The sequence below is a fragment of the Columba livia genome, chromosome W (assembly GCF_036013475.1).
Source record: "Columba livia isolate bColLiv1 breed racing homer chromosome W, bColLiv1.pat.W.v2, whole genome shotgun sequence".
NCBI classification, from domain to species: Eukaryota; Metazoa; Chordata; class Aves; order Columbiformes; family Columbidae; genus Columba; species Columba livia.
Genome location: NC_088641.1, coordinates 11540203 through 11563620, shown reverse-complemented (window position 1 = coordinate 11563620; position 23418 = coordinate 11540203). Strand labels below are relative to the sequence as shown.

The 23418-nt window shown below is 44.5% G+C and overlaps 1 protein-coding gene across 1 annotated transcript in view; it reads right to left on the bottom strand.

The window, feature by feature from the left end:
* The window catches only part of LOC102083899 (SET-binding protein), a 311256-nt gene extending 293164 nt beyond the window's left edge, over positions 1–18092 (bottom strand). The window contains 1 exon segment of the mRNA XM_065045110.1: positions 17607–18092. Within this exon segment, the coding sequence (XP_064901182.1) occupies positions 17607–18092 (486 nt within the window).
* Positions 18093–23418: the final 5326 nt, after the last annotated feature.

The following is a 23418-nucleotide window of genomic DNA, read 5'->3' as shown; positions in this document are numbered from 1 at the left end:
AAAGCCCTTATGGCTGGAAGCTCCCGAAGGGAAACTCTCCCTGAGGCAGAGTAGCCATGCTGCCCCAGGAGCAGGGAAAGGTCCTCTGAGTAGAAGTCTCATCCAGTAGGTAACAAGAATGAGCTGCCAAACTTTAATAAGACAAGGGTAAAAAAAATCAGCACTGCAGAGCAAAAATCCTGCCAAGAGGATGTTTATTGTCTAGCAAGAGGTAACAGCAGGAAGAAGGTGAGGTTTAGTTTGGTTTTGTTTGTTTGTTTGTTTTCCCCTCTGTAGCTTATTCTATCTAGCAAAATGTACTTCAAGTGACATCACTTCGCACATCCCAGTCACTCGCTACCATCTGAGCAGGCCTCTCTTGCAGCTATAACGTTGACACTCAGGTGCTCCAATGCAAGTGAAAGACTTCTGAACTTTCATTCAAATAAGAATGAAATGAGAGTTTCTGAAGTGGGTTCCCTCAGTGCACTGGTTAAAAAAAAAAATAATTGAGGATTTGAGTACACAGGTTCAAGCAATCTAAAAACCAACATGAATCATCACCTCGAACTCTGCTGCAGGCAAGCAGAAGCAAAGGGGACTATAAGGGGAGGATAAAGCATTTTGACTTTTTTTAATAAGGGATTAACACATGGGTTTTAAACAAGGGGACTCCCTTCCCATCTGACAGTAGCAGCTTCAGCTTCTGACTACCTCAAAGAGTGGCAGTAAATCAAATAAAAGAGAAAAGGACAACCCTTCCCTGGCAAGTAGGAAACACAATATGAGCTATTCTAAACCCCCTGAAAATACTGGCTTGGTTTTAGGTCAGGCTCTCCTTCCCTCTTCTGTCCCAATCCCCTCCCTTCTCACAACAAAGGGAAATTGGTATTTTTCAATAATCTTCTGAAAGCCATACCGGCAGATGGTTTTTTCCATGCCAGGGAGGGAACAAAAAGAAAAACCTCCCGGGATACACATCACTGAGATGTGACATAGATGAGCATGGTGGCGGGCCTCTGATCCGGGGATTTCACAGCAGCCCATTAAACCATGTGGCCAAAATGGACTGAGTCGACTTTTTTCCAGCATACAGCTGCTGCATGCAGCTGCTGTAACCCACAGGGTCATGCTAAGTTTTATTAGCTTAAGTCACATGTGGCAGGATGCAAACCCCCCTCTCTCCCCCTCCCTCCTTCGATATAGAAGGAGTAGACACATCTCCCTCTCTTTCTCTGTTATGTGTGAGGCTAACTGTAGGAACAAAATAAGGACTCAGCAAAACAAGTCGATTCAATGTGAATCACGCTAAAGCCATTTATTACAGAAACAAGTCTCCTTATATACGTAACTATATTCTAATCACGCGTCCACACTCCAAGCATGGATTCGCTAAATGAATATCGTGGGCTGTCCATGCGCTGGAGTCTCACTGATGATACGTCCGATGATTCACGCCACGTCAGGACCCCGGTGATTGAGGAACGCCCCTCTCTCTCACAGCAGATTCTGTTCTTAGCTTCTCGAAGAGGCCTTGAGATTCCTTTGAGCCTGACTAATTCAGCAACAAATCTTTATCTATCAAAACCCCTCCACAGCTAACAGCTTCTTTTGTTTGGCCCCAGAGCACCCTGGCCAGGGCCATTAGGAGAAGGGAGTGCTGAGGCGCCAGGGAGCCGCTGGGCGCCTGCAGCCAGTGTGGGGGTGCAGAGAAGCTTCTAGAATGCCTACAGTCAGATCTTATTAGCCAATAAAAAAACGGGACTCTCGTCGAGACTCAGCCCATTGTCGCCGGTCTCTCGGACCACGAGCTTAGCCACTGCCGCCAGGAGCCACTGCACCCCGCTTCCCAGGACTGAGACTCCGCTTGCCTTGCCGACACGTGTGTAAGTAAATTAACCCTCACAGGATTTCAAGTACATATACTTACTGTGCACATTTGCACATGTATTTTCCATGCTCAATACGAGCACGTGTATAAATTAACCCTCGCAGAATTGCGAGTGTATTTTCCTCCCATGCTTCCACATAAGCACGTGTAATATTCCGTGCACATTTGCACAAGTATTTCTCTTCGCAGGATTGCGAGTGTATTATAAATCTACCCTTGCAGAATCGCGAGTGTACACTTTCCGTACTCACTACGAGTATGTGTATCTCTTTTAAAATAATCCCACACTGTGTTCAGGCAAGTGTGTATTCATCTGGGACTCAGGGGTGGCTCCGGAATTGTTTTGGGTGAAGCCACATGCATGCACACTGTGGACCTCCTGTTGTATTAGTTACTGCCCCTTAATAATTTTCCTCAACTGATATCCGAACCTGTATTTAAGACACTTTTGGAGTGCTAAAACCCTGTTTCTCACTGGTTTTATAAAAGTTGTTATGGACCCTGTTGTCCCTTAAACTAACCTCGGGGTACCTCCATGACATCACGCCAGACAGACTGAAAAAATGAGAGGATTTCTCTACATTTCCATCCCACCTTTTCATCACCTTAGGACAATCCCCCATACCAACATCTTAGCAGGTAGAAGTAAAGTTCAGTGGCCAAATTCACAATGTAATAGTAAAAGGCTTATTTAGACACTAATTAGCAACTGTCCTACTTCACCAAAATCTTACGTACACATCAGTAATATGAAATCCTGCAGATGCAGAAAGCCAAGGGTAAGTCACTGTCAGTCCTTCTATTGCACTCAAATGCTTCAGGATAAGGACCTGACTGTCCATAACGAGAGGCCTCCTGTTTTCTTAAAACCTCCTCTTCCCTCTAGATCAGGGGTGTCAAACTCATTTTCACTGGGGGCCACACCAAATAGATTTAAGTCTTGCATTTTGGAACGCTAAATTTGGTTTTAAGTAACAAAAGCAAACATTTGTAATAATGTACTAGATATGCAACTGGTTTTGAGAGAAACAGGAAAGTAAAAGGCTTTCAGAATAGAATCAGAAATGGTGTGTGGCTTCGTTCCACTCCGTGGCAACTCAGTAGCACTAGTTTCACCAGTTTCAATAACACTAGCAGAAACTCGATAATGTCCACTCAATAACTGCAATTACATATTAACTAAAAAGGGATAAAACATTCAGGTACTTCTATGAAGCCTTTAGCTTTTTCAGTACTTCTCTCCTCTCTGACCCTCGTCATCCACGAAACAGTTGCACATGAACACATCTTCTAACTAGGAAAGCTAAGGCCTCCTTAGAATTAAACCAGGTGAGAGGGGTCAAGGACAACAGAAAGAGCTTTTTCGAATACATGGCAGATAAAACTAACACTAGAGGCAATGTAGGCCCACTGAGGAATGGGGTGGGTGCCCTGGTGACAGAAGATACAGAGAAGGCAGAGTTCCTGAATGCCTTCTTTGTCTTTGTCTACTCTGCCGGAAGCTGTCCTGAGGAGCCCTGTACCCCTGAGGCCCCAGAGGAAGTCAGGACAATGGAGGAGTCTGCCTTGGTTGATGAGGACTGGGTTAGGGAGCAATTAAGCAATCTGGATATCCATAAATCCATGGATCCAGATGGGATGCACCTGCGAGTGCTGAGGGAGCTGGCTGAAATTATTGCTGGGCCACTCTCCATCATCTTTGCTAAGTGTTGGGAAATGGGAGAGGTACCTGAGGACTGGAGGAAATCAAATGTCACTCCAGTCTTCAAAAAGGGCAAGAAGGAGGACCCAGGTAACTATAGACTGGTCAGAGTCACCTCCATCCCTGGAAAGGTGATGGAACAACATATCCTTGGTGCCATCTCAAAGCATATCAAAGATAAGAGGGTCATTAGGGGTAGTCAACATGGCTTCACCAAGGGGAAGTCACGCTTAACCAACCTCATAGCTTTTTATGAGGACATAACGAGGTGGATAGATGATGGTAAAGCAGTGGATGTGGTCTACCTTGACTTCACTAAAGCATTTGACACAGTCTCCCACAGCATCCTTGCTACTAAACTGAAGAAGTGTGGTCTGGACGATCAGGTAGTGAGGTGGACTGTGAACTGGCTGAAGGAAAGAAGCCAGAGAGTTATGGTCAATGGGGCAGAGTCTAGTTGGAGGCCTGTATCTAGTGGAGTGCCTCAAGGGTCAGTACTGGGACCAGTACTACTCAATATATTCATCAATAACTTGGATGAGGGAATGGAGTGCCCTGTCAGCAAGTTTGCTGATGACACCAAACTGGGAGGAGTGGCTGACATGCCAGAAGTCTGTGCTGCCATACAGCGAGACCTGGACAGGCTGGAGAGTTGGGCAGGGAAAAATTTAATGAAATATTAAAAGGGCAAGTGTAGAGTCTTACATCTGGGCAGGAACAACCCCAGGTTCCAGTATAAGTTGGGGAATGACCTATTAGAGAGCAGTGTAGGGGAAAGGGACCTGGGGGTCCTGGTGTAAAGCAGGATGACCATGAGCCAGTACTGTGCCCTTGTTGCCAAGAAGGCCAATGGCATCCTGGGGTGTATTAGAAGGGGTGTGGTTGGTAGGCTGTGAGAGGTTCTCCTCCCCCTCTACTCTGCCCTGGTGAGACCGCATCTGGAATATTGTGTCCAGTTCTGGGCCCCTCAGTTCAAGAAGGACAGGGAACTGCTGGAAAGAGCCCAGCACAGAGCCACCAAGATGATGAAGGGAGTGGAGCATCTCCCTTATGAGGAAAGGCTGAGGGAGCTGGGTCTCTTTAGCTTGGAGGAGACTGAGGGGTGACCTCATTAATGTTTATATATATGTAAAGGGTGAGTGTCACGAGGATGGATCCAGGCTCTTCTCGGTGACAACCAATGACAGGAAAAGGTGCAATGGGTGCAAAGTGGAACACAGGAAATTCCACTTAAATATGAGAAGAAACTTCTTCACAGTGAGGGTAACAGAACACTGGAACAGGCTGCCAAGGGACCTTGTGGAGTCTCCTTCTCTGGAGACATTCAAAACCCACCTGGATGCCTTCCTGTGTAACCTTATCTAGGTGTTCCTGCTCCAGCAGAGGGATTGGACTAGATGATCTTTCGAGGTCCCTTCCAATCCCTAACATTCTGTTATTCTGCTGAAATTATGAATACCTCTGAGAAAAACAAAGAAACAGAAGAAAGTTATTTTAAAAACTATGCTGTGCTCTCTTCTGCAAGGCCCATTTGTTCTGTGCACAGAGAAATCCCAAAAGGTGTTTTCTCTAACCATAACTTTATTGCAATGATAATCCTGTAATGCAGGTGTGTCAAACTCATTCAAATATTGTTGTCCTGCTCCTGAAGCACAATGTCCAACATGTCTAGTGTTGCTGGCAGGAGCCTAAGGGCAATGAGCTTGGCCCTGCCACCGGGTGGAAACAAAGTGCCAGGCCAGATAAAACAAGGAGGGGAGCCGTGTGTTTGACACCTGTGCTCTATATGACATCAACAGTCCAATTCCGACTCTTCTCAAGGGTGCCCCAAGCAGACCCAAGGTCTCCACATCGCAGGAACCCAAGCTGCCTTCAAGGATGAAGCATGACTTGGTGACATGCCGTGTCTGCCAACCAAAGCACAAGGAGCAGCAACAAATGTGCTGCCCTCCCACAGAGCTGCCCCATGTTTCTCAAATTCCTATGAAGCACATTGGCAGTTGCTGTCCCCAAGTGATTAACAGTGGCTCATGCCCACGCCCAGATTCAATGACCTAAGGACAGATCAATCCCTCGCCATCACACTCTTCCCAGTTCCTCTTGCAATTGCTGTAATCACAGAAGGAAACAGGCTTTCCCCCCCACCTCTCCTTCAAATCAGGAATATAATTACAAGTAATGCAATGGAATTAAGACAAGAGAGAGAAAAGGCTGGAGGGAATTCATCCTAATGATTACATAAATTATTGAAGAAAAGTATCCCATGGAAAGCGAGAGGCTGTCTTTGGGACAAGTACTCAGCTGAACACTGGTGAATGCAACATCAGAAAACCTGCAATACAAATTAATTATCCCCATCTAACCTGCACATACATGGGGTATAAGAAGTAAAACACTCCGTCAATCCAGTACCATCAGTTCTCAGTGGAAGATTCAACAAAACAAATGCCTTCAAGCTCCCCACTAATACATATTAGGCAGGATACTGATGTAGTGACTGTCCCTACAGCTGAAAAGGCTTTGGTAGGAGGCAGAAATGAGGGCTGATCAAGCCCCTGTTAGCACTGCTGTTCCCCAATGGAAAAACACCTTTCTTAGTCTGAAGGGTGAGCTTTCAACAAATTACCCACTTGGAAATACAGCAGGTAAAATTTAGGTGAAGCTATCCAGGTCAGCACAAGATTTTAGCATATACTGGGGCACAGGGTGACTACTGGAAAAAAAGTCCATTTAGAAATTACAGTGTAGGCTGTACCTTGAAGGTATGAGGAAACTATTTCCTACATGTCCTCCTGAGAAGCATTTGCAAAGCATGTTACAGAAGTGCCTTTTCACAGAAGCACCAGGTAGGGAAGCAGCAACATTGCTCCATGGTGAAGCAAGGGCATGACTAGTGATGACACATCCAAGCATCCACTGCTCAGCCCTCTCCAGACAGAGCCATTAGCAAGGAGAGAGGGGCTGTGGCCTCTGGATCATTTGCTTGTGCCACTGCATTGCTCATGAGAGCACTGAGCAAGGCAAAATCACCCACAAATCCCCTCCAGGATGATTCTCATATTTCATCCCATGGGGACAGAGAGCAGCTCACACAAAGTTAAGATGCTGCAAAGTGCTGAAATTCCTCAATGAACCACCCAGGTTTGTAGTGGTAGAGTTGTTGTAAAAGAAACCATCTCTCTCTACAAACCTTGCCACCCAGGTGAGACAGAGAGCCATGAGAAACTGATGAGAAGATAATGAATCCTCAAGTAAATATTCCTCATTTGACTCTTATCACATTTTAGGGTTTACAGACCAGAAGGGCATCTAGATCGACTGATTGCAGGCCGGCCTCAGAACTCCACCCCCCTCATTTCTGCATCAAGCCCTAACTGTTCTTTGAGATAAATTTTATTTTTAAGCTACCAGTGAAGATGCAGAGAGTTAATAATTTTGAAACAAATTCACCAGTTTCAGTGACAAGTAGAAGAGGACTGTATTCCAGAAGGGCTGTACACCCAATGCTTAAAGATCAGGCCACCACTTGGAAGACTCAGTTGTGTCATGGTTAAGCAACCACAGTGCAATGAAAAAGGCCCAAGTGTTACCCTGGCCTGCAACAGGTTCTTTCAGTGAGTCACTTTATCTCATTACTGTTTCACATACTGTACTAAGAGACAAGATGGTTTCATTTTTCCTCCTTTTATTTCTACAGAGCTTGTGATCTTTTTGCAGGAGGACAGGCTATTTTGATGCCTTCATACAGGACCTGCCACAGTAGACACCAATGTGAAATAGGAACATGAGACACATCCTAAAACAAGCCTGGTAGAGACACACTTAGTACTGCAAACACAGCTGCAGTTGACTGTCCATCTTGAATGACCATGTCCCCATCTTCAGCAATGCTATCTTCCACAGTGGTCACAGTCCAAGCCAAATCTCAAATACACAAGTGAGACACCTTAGCCCTTCTGCTGTCCCTTTTACTGCTAGCCCACAGCTCCAGAAAAAAAAAAAAAAAAAAAAAAAAAAAAAAAAAAAAAAAAGAAGATAATAAGTTATTTAGGTATTTTGCTTCATACCACACTGAAAAAGCAGAATTTTTTCCAGGCTGACCATCCTACTTTGAAGCAGTGTCCTACTACTGGTGCATGCACCATGGCTTGAGAATCCCTCTCCTCTCCTGATAGCAATCACCTGGAGCTTGGAGACCAAATATAATAATGATGTAAAAATAGCACTTTGTGTCCAGAAATGAAGGAGCCAAGTACCACTGGTCTAATACATGGTAGAGGTCATGTCAAGAAACAGAAAATAATGCTCTTATGAAAACACAAGCTAACTGGACTTGTCCTTGAGGGTCACATATCAAATGGAATCATTTTAAGGTTCAAGAGTTAGACAAGTCTCAGCATTAAAAAACAAAACAACGCATGTTTACTCTGGATATTTTTAGACTGTTTTCCTAAGGAAACAAGGCTAACATGATCACACTGTATTTGTGTGTATGCAAATGCACACAAACTCCTTGACTGCCTGCATGACCCTCCCCTCAACCTTTTTGGAATATTTTGACAAATTTTGATCAAATTTGATGGAAGAACAGAAATCTTTGAGACGGGATATTAAAACACTTTTTGTTCTAATCATTCACTGGCTAGAAGAAAGGGAGCTCTGAGGGGCTCCCAAAGTGGGCTTGGCCAGCAAGTTCACTCATCATTAGACACCAGAGAAGCCACACAAGAGGAAAGTGGTCAGAAACCAACCTTCACAAGTTTCAGTGCTCATAGAAAAAACAAAAAAAAAAAAAAAAAAGAGAAGCTGAGGGTACCAGGTGAGGCCCCTCTTTCCATTCAAAAGAACTCAAGACAAGTCCATCACATAGTCCCACTAACTATGCAGGAGAATGTGGGCAGCAAGAAATGTGGGCAGCGAGAAGCCTGGCTGGGAATGAAGCATGTGAAGGATTAGACCTGACCTGAGGGGGCTAGCTGGGTGTGCATGTATGTGTGAAAAAGGTATGAAGGTGTGAAGGTAAAACAGAAAGTATCTGTGGTCAGGCATGCCTGGGAGGAGAGGGAGCGTTTCATGCAAAAGGAGGAATGTGAATGTGTGCATGAAGGACTGACATCCCTGTGTATCCCAAAATCTCTCTGCAAATGAAGGCACATCCAGTACAGAGGTTTGTTCCTCTGGGTGCATGTGACAGCACATCACATCTGCAGCACACATCTGTTAGCCTGGAGGCCACAGTGCTTTCAAAATGCAACCAGCATGCACTGACTTGGCCAAGCCTTTATGAGACTGCTAGAAACAGCACCCGTCCCCTCCTGTGGTTCAGTGGTGGGGACTGTGGGACCTCCAGCTGGACCTCCATCTTCCCTGCACTGGTCCCAGTTGCTTCCCCACTAAAGCCCCCCAGCATCTCATTAACTCCAAAACCAGCATTGGGGACATTTTGTCACGGTTTGAAAAGAGAGGCACAGCACAAGCGAACAAGGAAATGTCACAGAGAACCATCAAAACTCAGCTGTGGGAGGGACTGCTGCAAAACAAAACCAGTCCTCAACACAGATGGCCGCTACAAACCTTGGTCATGTAGCAGCTAATCAAATACAGTAAGTCTTTCTCATTTGGCACAACAGATTAGGCAGTAAAAGCCTGCTTAGATTTTTGCAGCCCATCCCTTCACTGACAGATGTTTGCTTCTTTAAGAAATACTTGACTACATGCAAAAAAAAAAGTCACAATTCTTTGGGAGCAGACAGACAGTGAGGGATGGGGATCAGCTGGCTCAGATAGAGCACTGAGCTAGAAAAGAAACTCTTATTCCCGTCACAAGATATCCATGATGCGATACAAGGCAGACACTGCCCCAGCAGGCTTTGGAAAAGGAAGGGTAAGAGCTGGGATCCAGCCCCCCCTGTTCTTCACAGGAAGGATTTGAACCATCTTCAGGAGGGATCAGCCTCCTCTGGGTGACTACTGGGGACCCAAGAAGACTCAGCTCCATCTGGGCACCTCAGGTGCCTTCAAGGACTGAGATGAACCTGGGCCTGATTGGTTCTCAGCTCATAGTGAAACAGGTCTCTCTCCTAAGCTCTGAAGTTTTTCCAAAGAAATTCGTTCCTGCTCTCTTTTTCTGGGGACCCCAAGGTGGTTGTGGTAAGAGGACACAAAACTGCAGCTGTTTTATTTGTGCCTTCAACAATGTGGTAGAAAGAAGAGCTAGCTAAAAATAAAGCTGGGATGAATATCAAAGAGCTGAATTTGTGTAGCTTTGCACCCATATGTTTGTGTAGAAAGACTGTAAAAATGCCAGGAGCCTCATGCTTGTTAGAGCAGGTCTGAGTTGGTCTCTCAGCTGCTGAAAAGCCAGTTTCAACTTACATGCAACTAGAAGACAACTCCTCACTCTGCTGGCATTTCTGGGGCTCTACCACTATTCTATAACCTTAGCAGAGGCTGAGGTCTATACTGCTGGTGTGAGCCTCAGGTACTTGCCACTAGCATCATTTAGAGCAGCCTCGGCTTTGCTAAGCAAGAGTGGGGACCAAACCAGCACAGAAAACAAGTCCAGGCTGAAGTGGCTATGAGGGCTCCATCCTTTGGAAAAAAAGAAGAATCAAAGCCTGCCACTTCAAGCAGGTACCGCCACAAGCACACAAGTGCCTCCTCCTCCTTGCTAAGCCACAGGCAGCACAGGGAGCAAGCACTTACATCAACTCCCTGAGCCACGTTTGGGATTGCAACAGAAGAGCTTGTGGCGCGGAATGACCTTACAACCCTTGAAGTTATAAGGTTATAGGGTTATAGGTTATAAGGTTATAGGGTTAGTTCTTTAAGTGTTAGTTATTAAGTGTTAATAAATTAGTTGTCAATTCCCTGTATCATTCCCCCCCTTTTCTAAGAAGTTAATAAATTCTTTTACTAATATGATTCTTTACCTAATGTCTTTACAAAGTACCTGTCAGATTCTAGCTCCTGTCTTAGTTGATGTTTCTTCCAGTTGCTATAAGTATTCCCGGTACTCTGGCAACACCACAAGAAAGACCTCATCATCATTCATCATCATACAGACCAGTATCCCTAAAGCTAATATTCCCACTAAAGCTAGAAACAACAATCGTAACCAGGTCAAACTGGGAAGCCAGGAAGTAAGGCCTTCCCATAAATTAGAGAATTCCCATGTTGGATTGTCTTTAGTAACTAGATGGAGGATTTGGATGACCATGCACACAAATCACTGGGGAAAGGAGTCTGGCACAAGAATAATCCAACAAGAGCTGTGAATGCACGTGAGAACCTGGAGGGAAAGTACAATGTGCAGTTGGCGATGCAAAGAAGGGGAAGGAGGGGGGGAAACATTAATGATGTTCTGAAAGAAGGAGGGGTGCAAAGGGAAAAGCATGCAAATGAGAGAGTCCTCAAGGAAAGGCAAACTGCAGGAGAAAGTTGCCTGCATGGGGCAGAGGAAAAAAAAACAATGAACTGAATTTCAAGGGGAAAAGTGCCAGAACCACTTCCTGCAGAGAAATGACAAATACCTATAGGAACTCAAAGGAAGAAAAAAAGTTCAAGAAAAATCCAAGGACAGAATTTATCTCTCACTTATCTCTCAGCAATAAAATGCATTCACCCATCCCAAGCTCTCAAAAAAAAAAAAAAAAACAGTACAAAAATAATTACAAAAACTGAGTTTACATCCCCCAAAGCAGGACATTATGCATATGATGGAAGCTCCAAAGAAACTTTGTCAGGCTATGCTTAGAGAAAGAAGAGAAGGAATAAATTGTTTGCAGACACAAGACAATAGACAGGGCAGCAAATGCAGGGAGGGAAAAAAAAATTGAAAAAAAAATAAAACCAGGAAAATACTGCTCATCTGGGGCTTGCTAAATGATACATGACAGGCAGGGAATGCTGATGGATTGCTTTGTTGCATTTGGTGCCACACTTTCAGTGCCCTTCCAGTCTGACAACATATTTCCTTATCTGAAGGAAAAGGCACTTTTAGTGATGCTAAGGATGCTGGACTCAAGCAACCCTGCCAAAGGTGGGAGAGCGGAGGCTGCAGGGCTTTCCAGCATGCTGGTAGGATATCCTTTGGGCTCCTGAATTTTTCTTCCCTCCCTCTCCAAATGAATGGAGTCAATTGGAGTCTTTTGGGGGTTTAGAAGTGGCAAGGGTTCAGCCCACTCTGTCCCCAGGTGCTGAAGGGTTTAAACAAGAGCAAATGCTTACAGAACATTTGTGCACTTTCCAATTGACACACAACCAGCTGCACGGACATCCCAAGATGCGATCCACCTTTGAGGCAGCCCAGGGAAAGGGGTTAGGAAACTACTTTCACTCTTATTTTCAAGAAGGGGAAGCTGATGTGAAACCTAGCATGGTCACGACTTAAAAAACAACAAAAAAAACCCAAGCAAACAAAAAAACAAAAACAAAAACAAAAACAAAAAACAAAAACAAAAAAAAAAAAACAAAACAAAGAAACAAACAAAACACACAAACAAACAAACACAACCCCCCAGAAGTTAATAGAATCAAACAATGGTTTGGGTTGGAAGGGACCTTAAAGATCATTTAGTTTCAAACCCCTGCCACAGGCTGGGACACCTTCCACTAGAACCCGTTGCTCAAAGCCCTGTCTAACCTGACCTTGAACACTTCCAGGGATGGGGCATCCACAACTTCTCTGGGCAGCCTGTGCCAGTGCCTCAGCACCCTCCTGAGGAATAATTTTTTCCTTATATCTAATCTAAACCTACCCTCTTTCAATTTAAAGCCATTACCCCTTATCCTATCACTACATGCCCTTGTTAAAAGTCCCTCTCCAGCTTTCTTGTAGGTACCAGAAGGCTGCTATAAGATCTCCGTGGAGCCTTCTCTTCTCCAGACTGAACAACCCCAACTTTCTCAGACTGTCTTCATAGGAGAGGTGCTCCAGCCCTCAGATCACATTCATGGCCTGCCTCTGGACTTGCTCTATCACAGAATACAGGGTGTTTCAAAATGATGGACCCAATTTTGAAGCAGCATATTTCACGATAGCAACATGTTACAATTACACAAAAATGGACAAACAGTTTAATGAGTGTGCTGGTTTGACTGAAAATAGGTTAATTTTCTTCATGAAGTTAGAAACCTTTCTTTTTCATAGCTAGCACGCTCATTATTTGGACTTAGTCTGAGAACAAGAAATAACACCCCAGCAGAGAGGTAATATTTTTAATTACTCTGGTCTGAGAGCCAAGGACATTCTGAGAGCTCTGCCCACAGATGTTAGGCATTGAGGAAGGGGGGCATAGATGGGGCAGACCTTGACTGACATCCAGACTGACCAATAAGAGTATTCCATCCATCATCATCATGCTTCATATTTAAGGAGAGTCAGGATGTTCTGGTGTGTCTCTCTCACTTCTTTGCTCTTTTTGTGAGAGCTGGGGGAGTTCTATTTGGGCCATTTAGTTTGGCTATTTTGCAGAGGTCTATGGGCTTTTATGCCTTTTTCCTCTTCTCTCTCTCTGGGATTGGCTGTTCAGGACCAGGGTGCTGCTTCCTGGGACTGGCTGCTTGGTATGGACAGAGTTTGTGAGGAATTGCCTTGAGTATCTTTTATATTATATTTTATTTATTTTTTTTTCAAGTAGTGTGTTAGTATTGTTATTTTATTAAACTGTGTTTATTTCAGTCTAAGTTTCTCCCTTCCCTTTTGATTCTCTCCCCTATTTGGAGGGGTAGGGAGGGGGGTTAGTGAGCAGCTATTGTGGTTGTATTGCTAGCTTGGGTTAAACCACAACAAAGAGTTATCAAGTTTTAGTAACCTTTTTATAAATGTGCCCTGTCCTTTCAAGTGGTAAAAGTTTCATTCACGGGTGACTTGTGGTTGCAGAGAAATAACCATATGAAATTGGGTCCATCTTTTTGAAATGCACTGTAGTTTGGGTTGGAAGGGACCTTCAAAGGTCATGTAGCCCAACCCCCCTGCAATGAGCAGGGACATCTTCAACCAGATCAGGTTGCTCAGAACCCTGTCCAGCCTGGCCTGGGATGTTACCAGGGATGGGGCATCTACCACCTCTCTGGGCAACCTGTTCCAGTGTTTTACTATGCTCATCGTAAAAAATTTCTTCCTCGTGTCTAGCATGAATCTACCCTCTTTTAGTTTAAAACTGTTACCCCCCCCGTCTTGCTAAACATTGGGGGCCCCAGAGCTGAAAGCAGTACTCCAGGTGGGGTCTCATGAGAGCAGAGGGGGAGAATTACCTCCCTTGACCCATTAGTTGCACTTCTTTTGATGCAGCCCAGGATATGGTTGGCTTTCTGGGCTGCAAGTGCACAAGTTGAGTTGCAGCCCAGCATTCAAGCCAGCAGAGCAGAAGTTCCCAATGCTGATGCTCTTTCACCTTCTGCCTCCCTCTAGGGCATCAGCAACCACATCTAGCAAGTTCCTCTCCTGGATTCCCTTCCCTCCCTTTCATGATTACAAAACATCCTTGAGGTGATCGCTCACACAGAAAAGCAACGAGGAAAATATTTATGTAGTTTAATATAGTGTAGCAGCTGGAATCAAAGGTAAAAAACCCCAGGCCTCAGCACATGAGCAGCATGGCTCTATGCAGAGCCCCCTTCCAATCACCACCACTCCCTGGACCACAGTCTTAGAAATCAGGCACTAGCCCCTATTGCCTAATTAGTAGAGCAGTGGAAAGCTTTCAGACATGTCTTCTTCCTCCTTAAGTGGCCACTGAATAAATGCTATATCCCCAGTTCAGAGCCCCTTTTTACATTGCTGGCATTACCAGTCCTTTGTGTACCTACATGCTGTTACTTAAATTGCTTCCATGTTTTCATTCCTTGCCCTCTGTGCTGTGTGTATTGAAACTCCTGCAAAAATGCTGAAGCAGTATTTCAAAGCACTGGTGAGTACTGAAGATGTAGCTGAAATTATTATGCAATCTTAAGTTATTTTTCAAGTCCTGATAGTGTTTTCTCCTCTTCAGGGGGAAAGAAATTCAGCTGATAATCCATGAGGTGCAGGACAACCCATCCAACCCACTGGAGACACAAGCATGGCACTTGCAGCTCAAGTTGTGTGAAGTTCTCCATCCTTATATATGGGTCTTTGGGGCCCATATATATACCCTGCATCCATAAGCAAGGTGGTAAACTCAAATAATGGTGCTGCTCCCATGCACAAGGGAAACATGTACATTGGACCAAACTCTCCTGGCAAAAATCCATGGAGGACAGTAGACTGATGCCAGCTGAAGATCTGCCCCACTGGTTTAAGTGTATCATTCCCTGCTGCTGCTACCGATAGCTGCTTCTCTGGAGTTTGTGCTGATTAACGCAACAGGCAATCAAACATCCTAACTGAAATAGCAAAACTGTCATAATCATTTAAATGTAACAATTTTTTTTTAACCACTACTGCAGCTCTCAATGGTTCTGCAAGTACATACAGAAGGTACCTGCATGCTCCACTCTCCCATGGAAACACACAGGTCACAGACCAGACAGGTCCATTCAAGTTTCAAGTTGCTGTTTCCTCCTATCATCCCCCCCCAAAAAAAAATATCCCTAACTGCCATAAGACATGCATCAGCCATGAAAGCAATTGTGGTGCCAGCACTGAAACCCTTCTCCCACCAATTTCCAGCTTCCCTCTCCTGTAGCATCTTTGATCACCCCTTGATACAAGATGTTTTTGGCCAAGTCCTGATCCTGCAACCTACAAGCTAAGAGGAAATTGTGTGCAAAATCCCTTCAGCTTCAGGGATGCAAGGTATTTACCATCCTGGTGATGCAGGCTGCAGGACTCCAGGCATCAAACCCATTGTGATCACAGCACTAGGGTCCTCCAGATCCCTGCTGGGGACTCCTCTGCCATGACCCCAACTCAGCAGCTGCTGTGCAGCAGCCACTGGATGTTATGCTAATAGATGCACTGGTGCAGTGACCCTCTCCCCATCTGCTCAGAGCATCCACCTGCTATTTTGTTGTTGTTTTGATGGTCAGATTAGGCCAGTGCTGTCTCAAAGCACTTCCAGCCTGCATACACAGCGTGAACACAGCACCAGCCAGCTCAGATCTCACAGCACAAGTACAAGCTGGATGCAGCCACATTTGGGCCTTGATCCACTTCTTTCAAACTCCTTATCTTTTTGTAATTAAAGTCTCGCCCTGAGCGTAACCACACTACTAGGTGCTTTTTATTGTTGTTGGGTGGGGTTTTTTTGCACATAGCTTTATTTATTTAACCTTTTTGGATGGCCACATGAGAAATGGACATACCTTCCATACACATATGACTGGGTGATAAATAGTCATATTCTCCACAGTCCATGCATGGTAGGCAGTGGTTTGCAAGTCTTTTTTTTTTTTTCTCCCTGCATGGCCATGGAGAGATTGCTTGTGACACTTTTGCTGTCACCAAGCATGGTCTCACACAACCACTAGTTCCCTGAGACCTCTGCAAGTATTCAAGGTGGAACAGGGAGTGGAAATAAGACATTGCTCAGTGCTAAGACAATAGTCCATCCTTCTCAATAGGTGGGAAAAATCTTTTCTCAGTATATTACTGGGCCAAACCTCTGCTGTGCTAAGAAGAGCTATTTTTTTCATGCACATGGAATATGCCATTTAGTGGGATTCTAAGAAAAAAAATTCCCTTTTTTTGTTGTTGTTTTTTTGCTTGTGTTTTCACGTTTTGTTTGTTTGGTTGTTTTTTTCTCTCAAGTTCAGCTTCTAAGAAAAGTACTCTTAGAGTGAGCAATGTTAGTCTCCCCAGACTATGTCTTGAGTCGATAGGAAATGTCAATGCTTCAAAAAGTGATTTAGAGTTATCAGATTTTTGGTCTAAGTCAGTCTGCCAAGGAGACTGTCACCTGGGAGAGCCATCGGCAATTAACCTCCTCAAGGCTTAAAGTAGCCCTTTGAACATCCATGACGCGTACTAAGTATGAGAGAAGTGGGGACCTTCTGCACAGCAAGACATCCAAGCCACATGAGTAGGAAAGCCAAGTCATCCCCTCAAGCTCTAATCAGTCGATGCCTACACCTCAGATGAGTTTGTCCAGGTTCCAGAGATATTAATGAGTCTTTCACCAAATCTGGGTTTATATCTGAACTCATCATGATGCCCACATGTTGCTAAAGAGGCAGAGGTGAGGTATTTGTACTGTGATAAAGCCTCAACCTGACCAAAGCTCCTTTGTCTAATGCCAAGGGCAGAAAACACCACTACACCCAAAATAACACAAGCAGTCACCAGGTGTCCCTCCCCCCACCAGTGCTGCTTAAATCACTTGAACTAAATTTATTTTAAAGACTAAGTGTAGGACACATTACTGAAAAAATCAAGCCAACAGCAAAACAAAAGTGTGCTCCTGAAAACAGCTCCTACAAAAAAAGGATTTTCTTTCTTTTGCCTTCCCTCTCCTTCACTAAATATCAATTTTTACTCAAAGACAAAAGCACCAAAAATTTATCTCCAGAAGGATATTTCAATAAAATTATAAACATCTGTAAGAAAAAGAGACTTACAATGGAAGTATTTTTTGAAGCATAACTATAATGTCGCTAGCACTATACTGTAACCAAGAACAATGGAGCCCTTTGCCCAATATACAGGAATGGATTCTATGCACATACCTGTATTTCAAAAATGTAAACAAAAGCTTTAACCACCAAAAGGTTCAAGCATTAGTGCTCAGACACAAAGCAGTTCAGAAGTGAACTCCTTCATTTATCACTCAATTTATCTTAAATCTCAGTTACACACAAAAATAGAAGACATCTGGCTGAACTTTTGATCCCTTTCAAATTGGTTCCTTTGAAGGATAGTTCAAGATCATCCCCGCAGCATACGTGGCAGTACAAGATGGTACCTGCTCTGTATTAGCTCCTCTGCAGCCAAGCGGGGCTTTGCAAACCTTGCCAAGGTTCTGCCTCAGACACAAACTCTTTGAGCAGGTTTAATCCTACTCTCTCCCTCTGCTTTCAGGAGAAAGGGGAAATATGGGAAAGAATAGCACTTACCTTCTTTTTGGAGTGTGATTTGTCCTCCTTGTTAGCTGCTTTGCTGTTTTCCCCAGCTCTGGAAAGCTTCTGCTCCCCAGGCTGCTTGATGGTGATTTTGATCTCAGGAGGGCAAATATAGTTCTCCAAGTTCTTTGGGGGCTTCTTAGCTCTCTTGGTGGTCTGGATCTTCTGTTTTAAACTCCCCTCCATAAAGTTAGCCTCCTTGATGGAAAACTCCTGCTCCTCCTCTCCCACCACCCATTTCTCACTGTCTGCATTGGAAGTGGAATCCATGTCTCTCTCAGAACCCAACTCATCCTCTTCCTCTGGCTCCAGCCTCTCACTGCTCATTGGGACCCCTTTTCCCAAGTCCATTGAAGGCAGCATTGTTTCCCCTGCACAGCCGGAAACAGGCATAGGCTTCGTGGAGGTGATGGTGGCTGGCAGAAAGTCTGCCTCCCCCCACCTTTGCTGGGAGCTGCCCAAAGTCTCCCTGGGCTCCATAGCAAGACTGCAACACCCTGGAGTTTTATCAGAGGGAAGGGGAGTGCAGGAGGGGATGAGGAAAGCTAGGGCAAGTACAATCCCAGAGAAGGAATGGTAACTGTCTGCCAAATTCAACGCCCCAATCTCCCAGAGGCTGCAAGAAGCTCAGATGAGACCAAATCTGCCACTGTCAAAAGAAAGGAAAATTAAAAAAGGAAGTTAGCACACATACACATATTGAACATGAGTGTGGAGATGACTGAAATGACCTTAAAGCAAAATGGTAACCAAGGCTGGCCAGCATTTCTGAGGGCTGAATCTGGTACAGCAAAGCAAAGAACTATAGCCACATGTATTGCTAAATTGATTAAAGAAGATATATGAAAAACAACAAAAATGGTGTATAAATGCAAACACCTTCAACTCTGAACTTGGGAAATAAATGAGGGGGTAACCAGCTCTCCACACCCATGAACCTCCTCATTATTTCAAAGCGCTTGCTGTCACAGTTTTTTAGAGGGGAAAAAGAAAATTAGAGGCAGACACTTGCCTCAGGTTAAACAATAACCCAGTGATCAGAGCACAGAAAGCATGGTATTGCCCTATGAATCAGGCATAAGTTTCAAACTCTATTTCCCCACTTCCCAAGCAAGAGAGAGATGCCCTTGGCTGACATCTATTCTGACTCTGCTTTGGATGAGTTATTCAGTACATGCTGGGCCAGGCACATGCTGCCTGCAGCCCAAGATGCTCCCTGGGGTGCTGGAAGTGCAGGATGATCCACCTGGGTATTTTGCAAGGGCACATCAGGGAACTGAGTATTGAGGGTGATGGAGAAAACCTAAACTCAGTGTTTTCTAGAGTTACTCATGCCCTTGGGTACCTTGTAATAAATTTTGACTTAGTCTTGTAAGTAACAAAAGTTTTATTTTTAATCAAGCAATAAGCAAAGACAGCGCTGGGTGCAGCCTAGAGACCTCAGTCTCCCTTGCGGCACACACACACAGCTGATTCAGTTCTCTGGTTCTTATAGTCCATCTCTGGTCCACAGCTTCCGGGTGTAACTTTTCACTCATGCTGAAGGCTCTCACGGTGTGCCTTGCATCATGTGAGGTTGACTGCTGCATAGCCAGTTTCGATTGCTTTACTTTGGTTACTTATGAGGTAAATACATCAAGCAGGACAAAGCAAGTAAGCATACAAACACTTCTCAGACCTCAAACAAACATCTCCAGGAGCTTTAATGAACAAACATTTCTTGGAACTACTTGTTACAACCTGGTCTGCTCTGTGGCAAAGGCTTGGGGTGACTGATGCAACAACTGTGCTCTCCTTTCAAATGTGGGCTTTCTTTAAACCATCACAGATTGAACCCTTCAAGATGAAAGTACTCATATTCAGTACCTTAGAAAGTCTTAGTCAAAGTTAGTGAGAGAAGCTGTGAATTTTCAACTGAGTCAAAAGATATATCACTCAATGACAAAGAAAGACTAAGCCAAATACCAAGCATTTGGTTAAAAAAAAGAAATACACATAGGGTGTTTTCATAGGCATTGAAGTGCTTTCATACACCTTCCCAAAAATTCCCCATATAGCCCCCCACCCATCATGATAAGCCAGTTTAGGTTACAAAATTAACATAAGATTTCCTGAGCTTGCCTATGAGGATGTTGTGAGAGACAGTGTCAACAGCCTTCCTGAAGTCAAGGTAGACAACGTCTACTGCTCTTCCCTTGTCTACCCAGCCAGTCATGACATCGTAGAAGGCTGTCAGGTCGGTCAAACATGATTTCCCTTTGGTGAACCCATGCTGACTACTACTACCTTCTTTTCCTCCACATGCTTGGAGATGACATCCAGAATGAGCTGTTCCATCACCTTTCCAGGGATGGAGGTGAGGCTGACTGACCTGTAGTTACCTGGTTCATCCTTCTTGCCCTTTTTGAAGACTGGTGTGACATTGGCTTTCCTCCATTCACAGAATCACAGAATGAAAAACAGTCCTCAGGCACCTCTCCTGTTCTCCAAGACCTTTCAAAGATAATGGAGAGTGGCTTTTCAATAACATCTGCCAGCTTTCTCAGTACTCGTGGGTGCATCCCATTGGGGCCCATGAATTTGTGGATATCCAGTTTGTCTAAATGATCTCTAACCTGTTCTTCCTCAACCAGGGGAAAGTCTTCATTTTGCCAGACTATCTCTCCTATCTCTAGGGTCTGGGATTCCTGAGGGCCGGTCTTAGCAGTAAAGAGGGAAGCAAAAAAGGCATTCAGTAACCCTGCCTTCTCTGTATCATCCGTCACCAGGGCACCCTCCTCATTCAGCAGTGAACTTACATTTTCCCTAACCTTCCTTTTGCTGCTGATATACTTGAAGAAGCCCTTCTTTTTGTCCTTGACATCCCCAGCCAGATTTGCTGGATCTTGGCCTTCCTCACTGCATACTCTTCCTCACCCTGCATACTCTAACAGCCTCCTTGTATCCCTCCCAGGTGGTCTGTCCCTTTTTCCACATTACACAAGCATCCTTTTTCCACCTGAGTTTTGACAGGAGTTCCTTGCTCATCCATGCTGGCCTCTTTATCCCTTTACTTGATTTCTTCCTCATAGGAATACATCTGTCTTGAGCTTGGAGGAAGTGATATTTGAATATTAGCCAGCTCCCCTAGACCCCCTTACCTTCTAGAGCTCTATCCCATGGGATTCTTCCAAGCAGGACACTGAAGAGGCCAAAGTTCACCCTGCTGAAGTCCATGGTTTTCGTTCTACTTATTGTCCTGCTTCCTCCACACAGGATCCTGAACTCCACCATCTCATGCTCACTGCAGCTGAGGCTGCCCCCAACCATGACATCTTGTCGTGGTTTTGTTAAAAACAAGACAAGTTTCTTTTTTAGTGAATTTTCCTTTCAGCTAAGTTCTTCTAAATAACTTCACTTTTCTGAATCTGGCTGAATGTTTTTTGGACACTGTTCACTCTGGAGGTGATAATGGTATCAGTGGTATGCAGAAGAGGCCCAGGTTTAGACTTATTGCTATGGCAGCCAAGGTTACTGAGAAATTTTGCACGTCCCGTAAGGGAGAGGCGCATATTTGCAAAGAGGGGGGGACAGAACAGGTGACTAAAAGTGACCAACTGAGTATTCCATCCCACACACATCATACACTCTATAAAAGCCAGAGATCACGAGGGTCTTGCTCTCTTCAACCATGGCCAGCATCTGAAGAGGACCCTACCTGTCGTGCCTGTGATCTGAGGCCTGGTTCCAGACCCCGCATCCCTGAATCCAGTTCCAGTTTACTGTGGACTCCAGCCCAGAACTTCCAGGTACCTGCCCTGCAGCCGCTGGAGCAATGCCAACTCGGCCTCGGGCTGCCGCTGTGCTACCCTGGGAAATTCAAGATTGGTTTTGTATATTTTGCATTATTTTCTCTATTTATTAGTAGAATTAGTAAAGCATTTTTAACTTTTCCAACTTGCAAGTCTCTCTCCCTTTTCCTCCTATTACCTTTCCTTAGTGGGGAGGGCAGGGGGTTAACAAAGAGCATCTGCCATGGATTACTGTTGCGATAAACAGCGACAGATTTATTGGCACCCAACGTGAGGCTTGAGTGAGAAGGGCTAAGAGTGGTACCTGACAATTTGCCTAAGCAGCTTCCCAGGCAGTGCAAGTGGGAGAATATTGGAATTTTGATTTGAGTGGTCTGAGTTCTAATCCTCTGGTGGGAGGAGACCTCGGAAAACTCACTTGAGAGACTATCAAATTTTCATTTGAAAATTTCAGAGGGGCGAGAAAATGATACATCTGTGTGCTTTACAGGTCATTTGGTGATGATAAAGCAGATTGCAGTTATCTTGATTTAAAGGATGTTGTTGCAAATCTGGTACTCTTTGTATTATTTGCTCACTTGGTTGTATTCAATTATGCCTTTTTGGGGGTTGATGCTTCTTGTTAGTGTTTATGTGCAGAACATCATCTCTGGAAGTTGGGATAAAGTTGGTATAATAGCTTTGTTGCTGGGTTGTGTAGCATTGCTCTATATGATCATAGTTAAGTCAATGGTGTATTTCTATTCATTGTTGTCATACTTCGGGAGTATGCATTTTTTGAATTCTCTGGTAGAAGCAAAAGAAATTAAAGAGAACTGTACCTTTTGTTTTGTCAGTTGCAGGAGTGATCTTTTAGGAGAGCTATCTAGCTACTCTTTGCCTTTTTCATTAGGGCAAACTACAGATGCTTTGGGGAATTTTGAATATTCCTGAACAATCGAGCGAAGCTTGTTGGTATTACTGGGTCTCTGGAATGTGTGTCAGTCTTTGCTGGTGATAAAACTAATTAGCAGGATTGTAGCAATTCTAAATTCTGCAACAAGTGTTGCAACTATTGAAGCCTCAGCAACATGCACTGCAGCCACTCAAGCTCCCGTGACAGACTCTGCAGCCACATCAATTCTGACAACAGATACAACAGCTACTGCAACCCCCTCGACAAGCACTGCAGCCACTCCAGTTCCTAACTTGGATACTGCAGTCATGCCAGTGCCAACGGCAGTTAATGCTGCTATTGCAACTCCAACAGCTGGCACCACAGCCACACCAACGCTGACTACAGATACTGCAACCACTACAACTTCAAGAACTGTCACTGTAGCTATGTCAACTCCAACACCAGTTACTGCATCCACTCAAACCTCCACAATACATGATGTGGCCATTCAGACTTCAGCAGTATTAATTGCCACTTCAAGGAGGAGGCAAAAGAAAACACAACTGGAATCCATTGTGAAGGAAGGTGAAGATGAAGAGCGGGGAGAGGTTATTTCTGGAACAGAACAAGGTGAAGATGAAAAATGGTCAGAGGAGGAAGGAGACAGTCCTTCTAAAGCAAAGCAATCTGTAAAGGAAGAGGTAATAGACCGCTCCTTATCTCTGAAGGAGTTGAGAACTGTGAAACAAGATTTTAACCGTTGTGAAGGTGAGCCATTTGTCACTTGGCTGATTCGATGCTGGGATGGTGGGGCCAATAGTTTGGAATTAGATGGCAATGAAGCCAGTCAATTGGGATCCCTGGCCAGAGATGGTGGCATTGATAAGGCAATTGCAAAGAAGAAAAAAAATCAAAGCCTGTGGAGGCAAATCTTGTCAGCAGTAAAAACCAGGTATCCTTTAAAAGATATCATATGCTGCCCAACCAAATGGACCACCATGGAGAAAGGTATTAGGTATCTGAGAGAACTGGCTGTGCGAGAGATAATTTACAGTGACCCATAGACAATTATAGATCCTGATGAAGTGCCATGTACCCAAAGTATACTGCAGAAGTTTGTGCAGAGTACACCACCGAC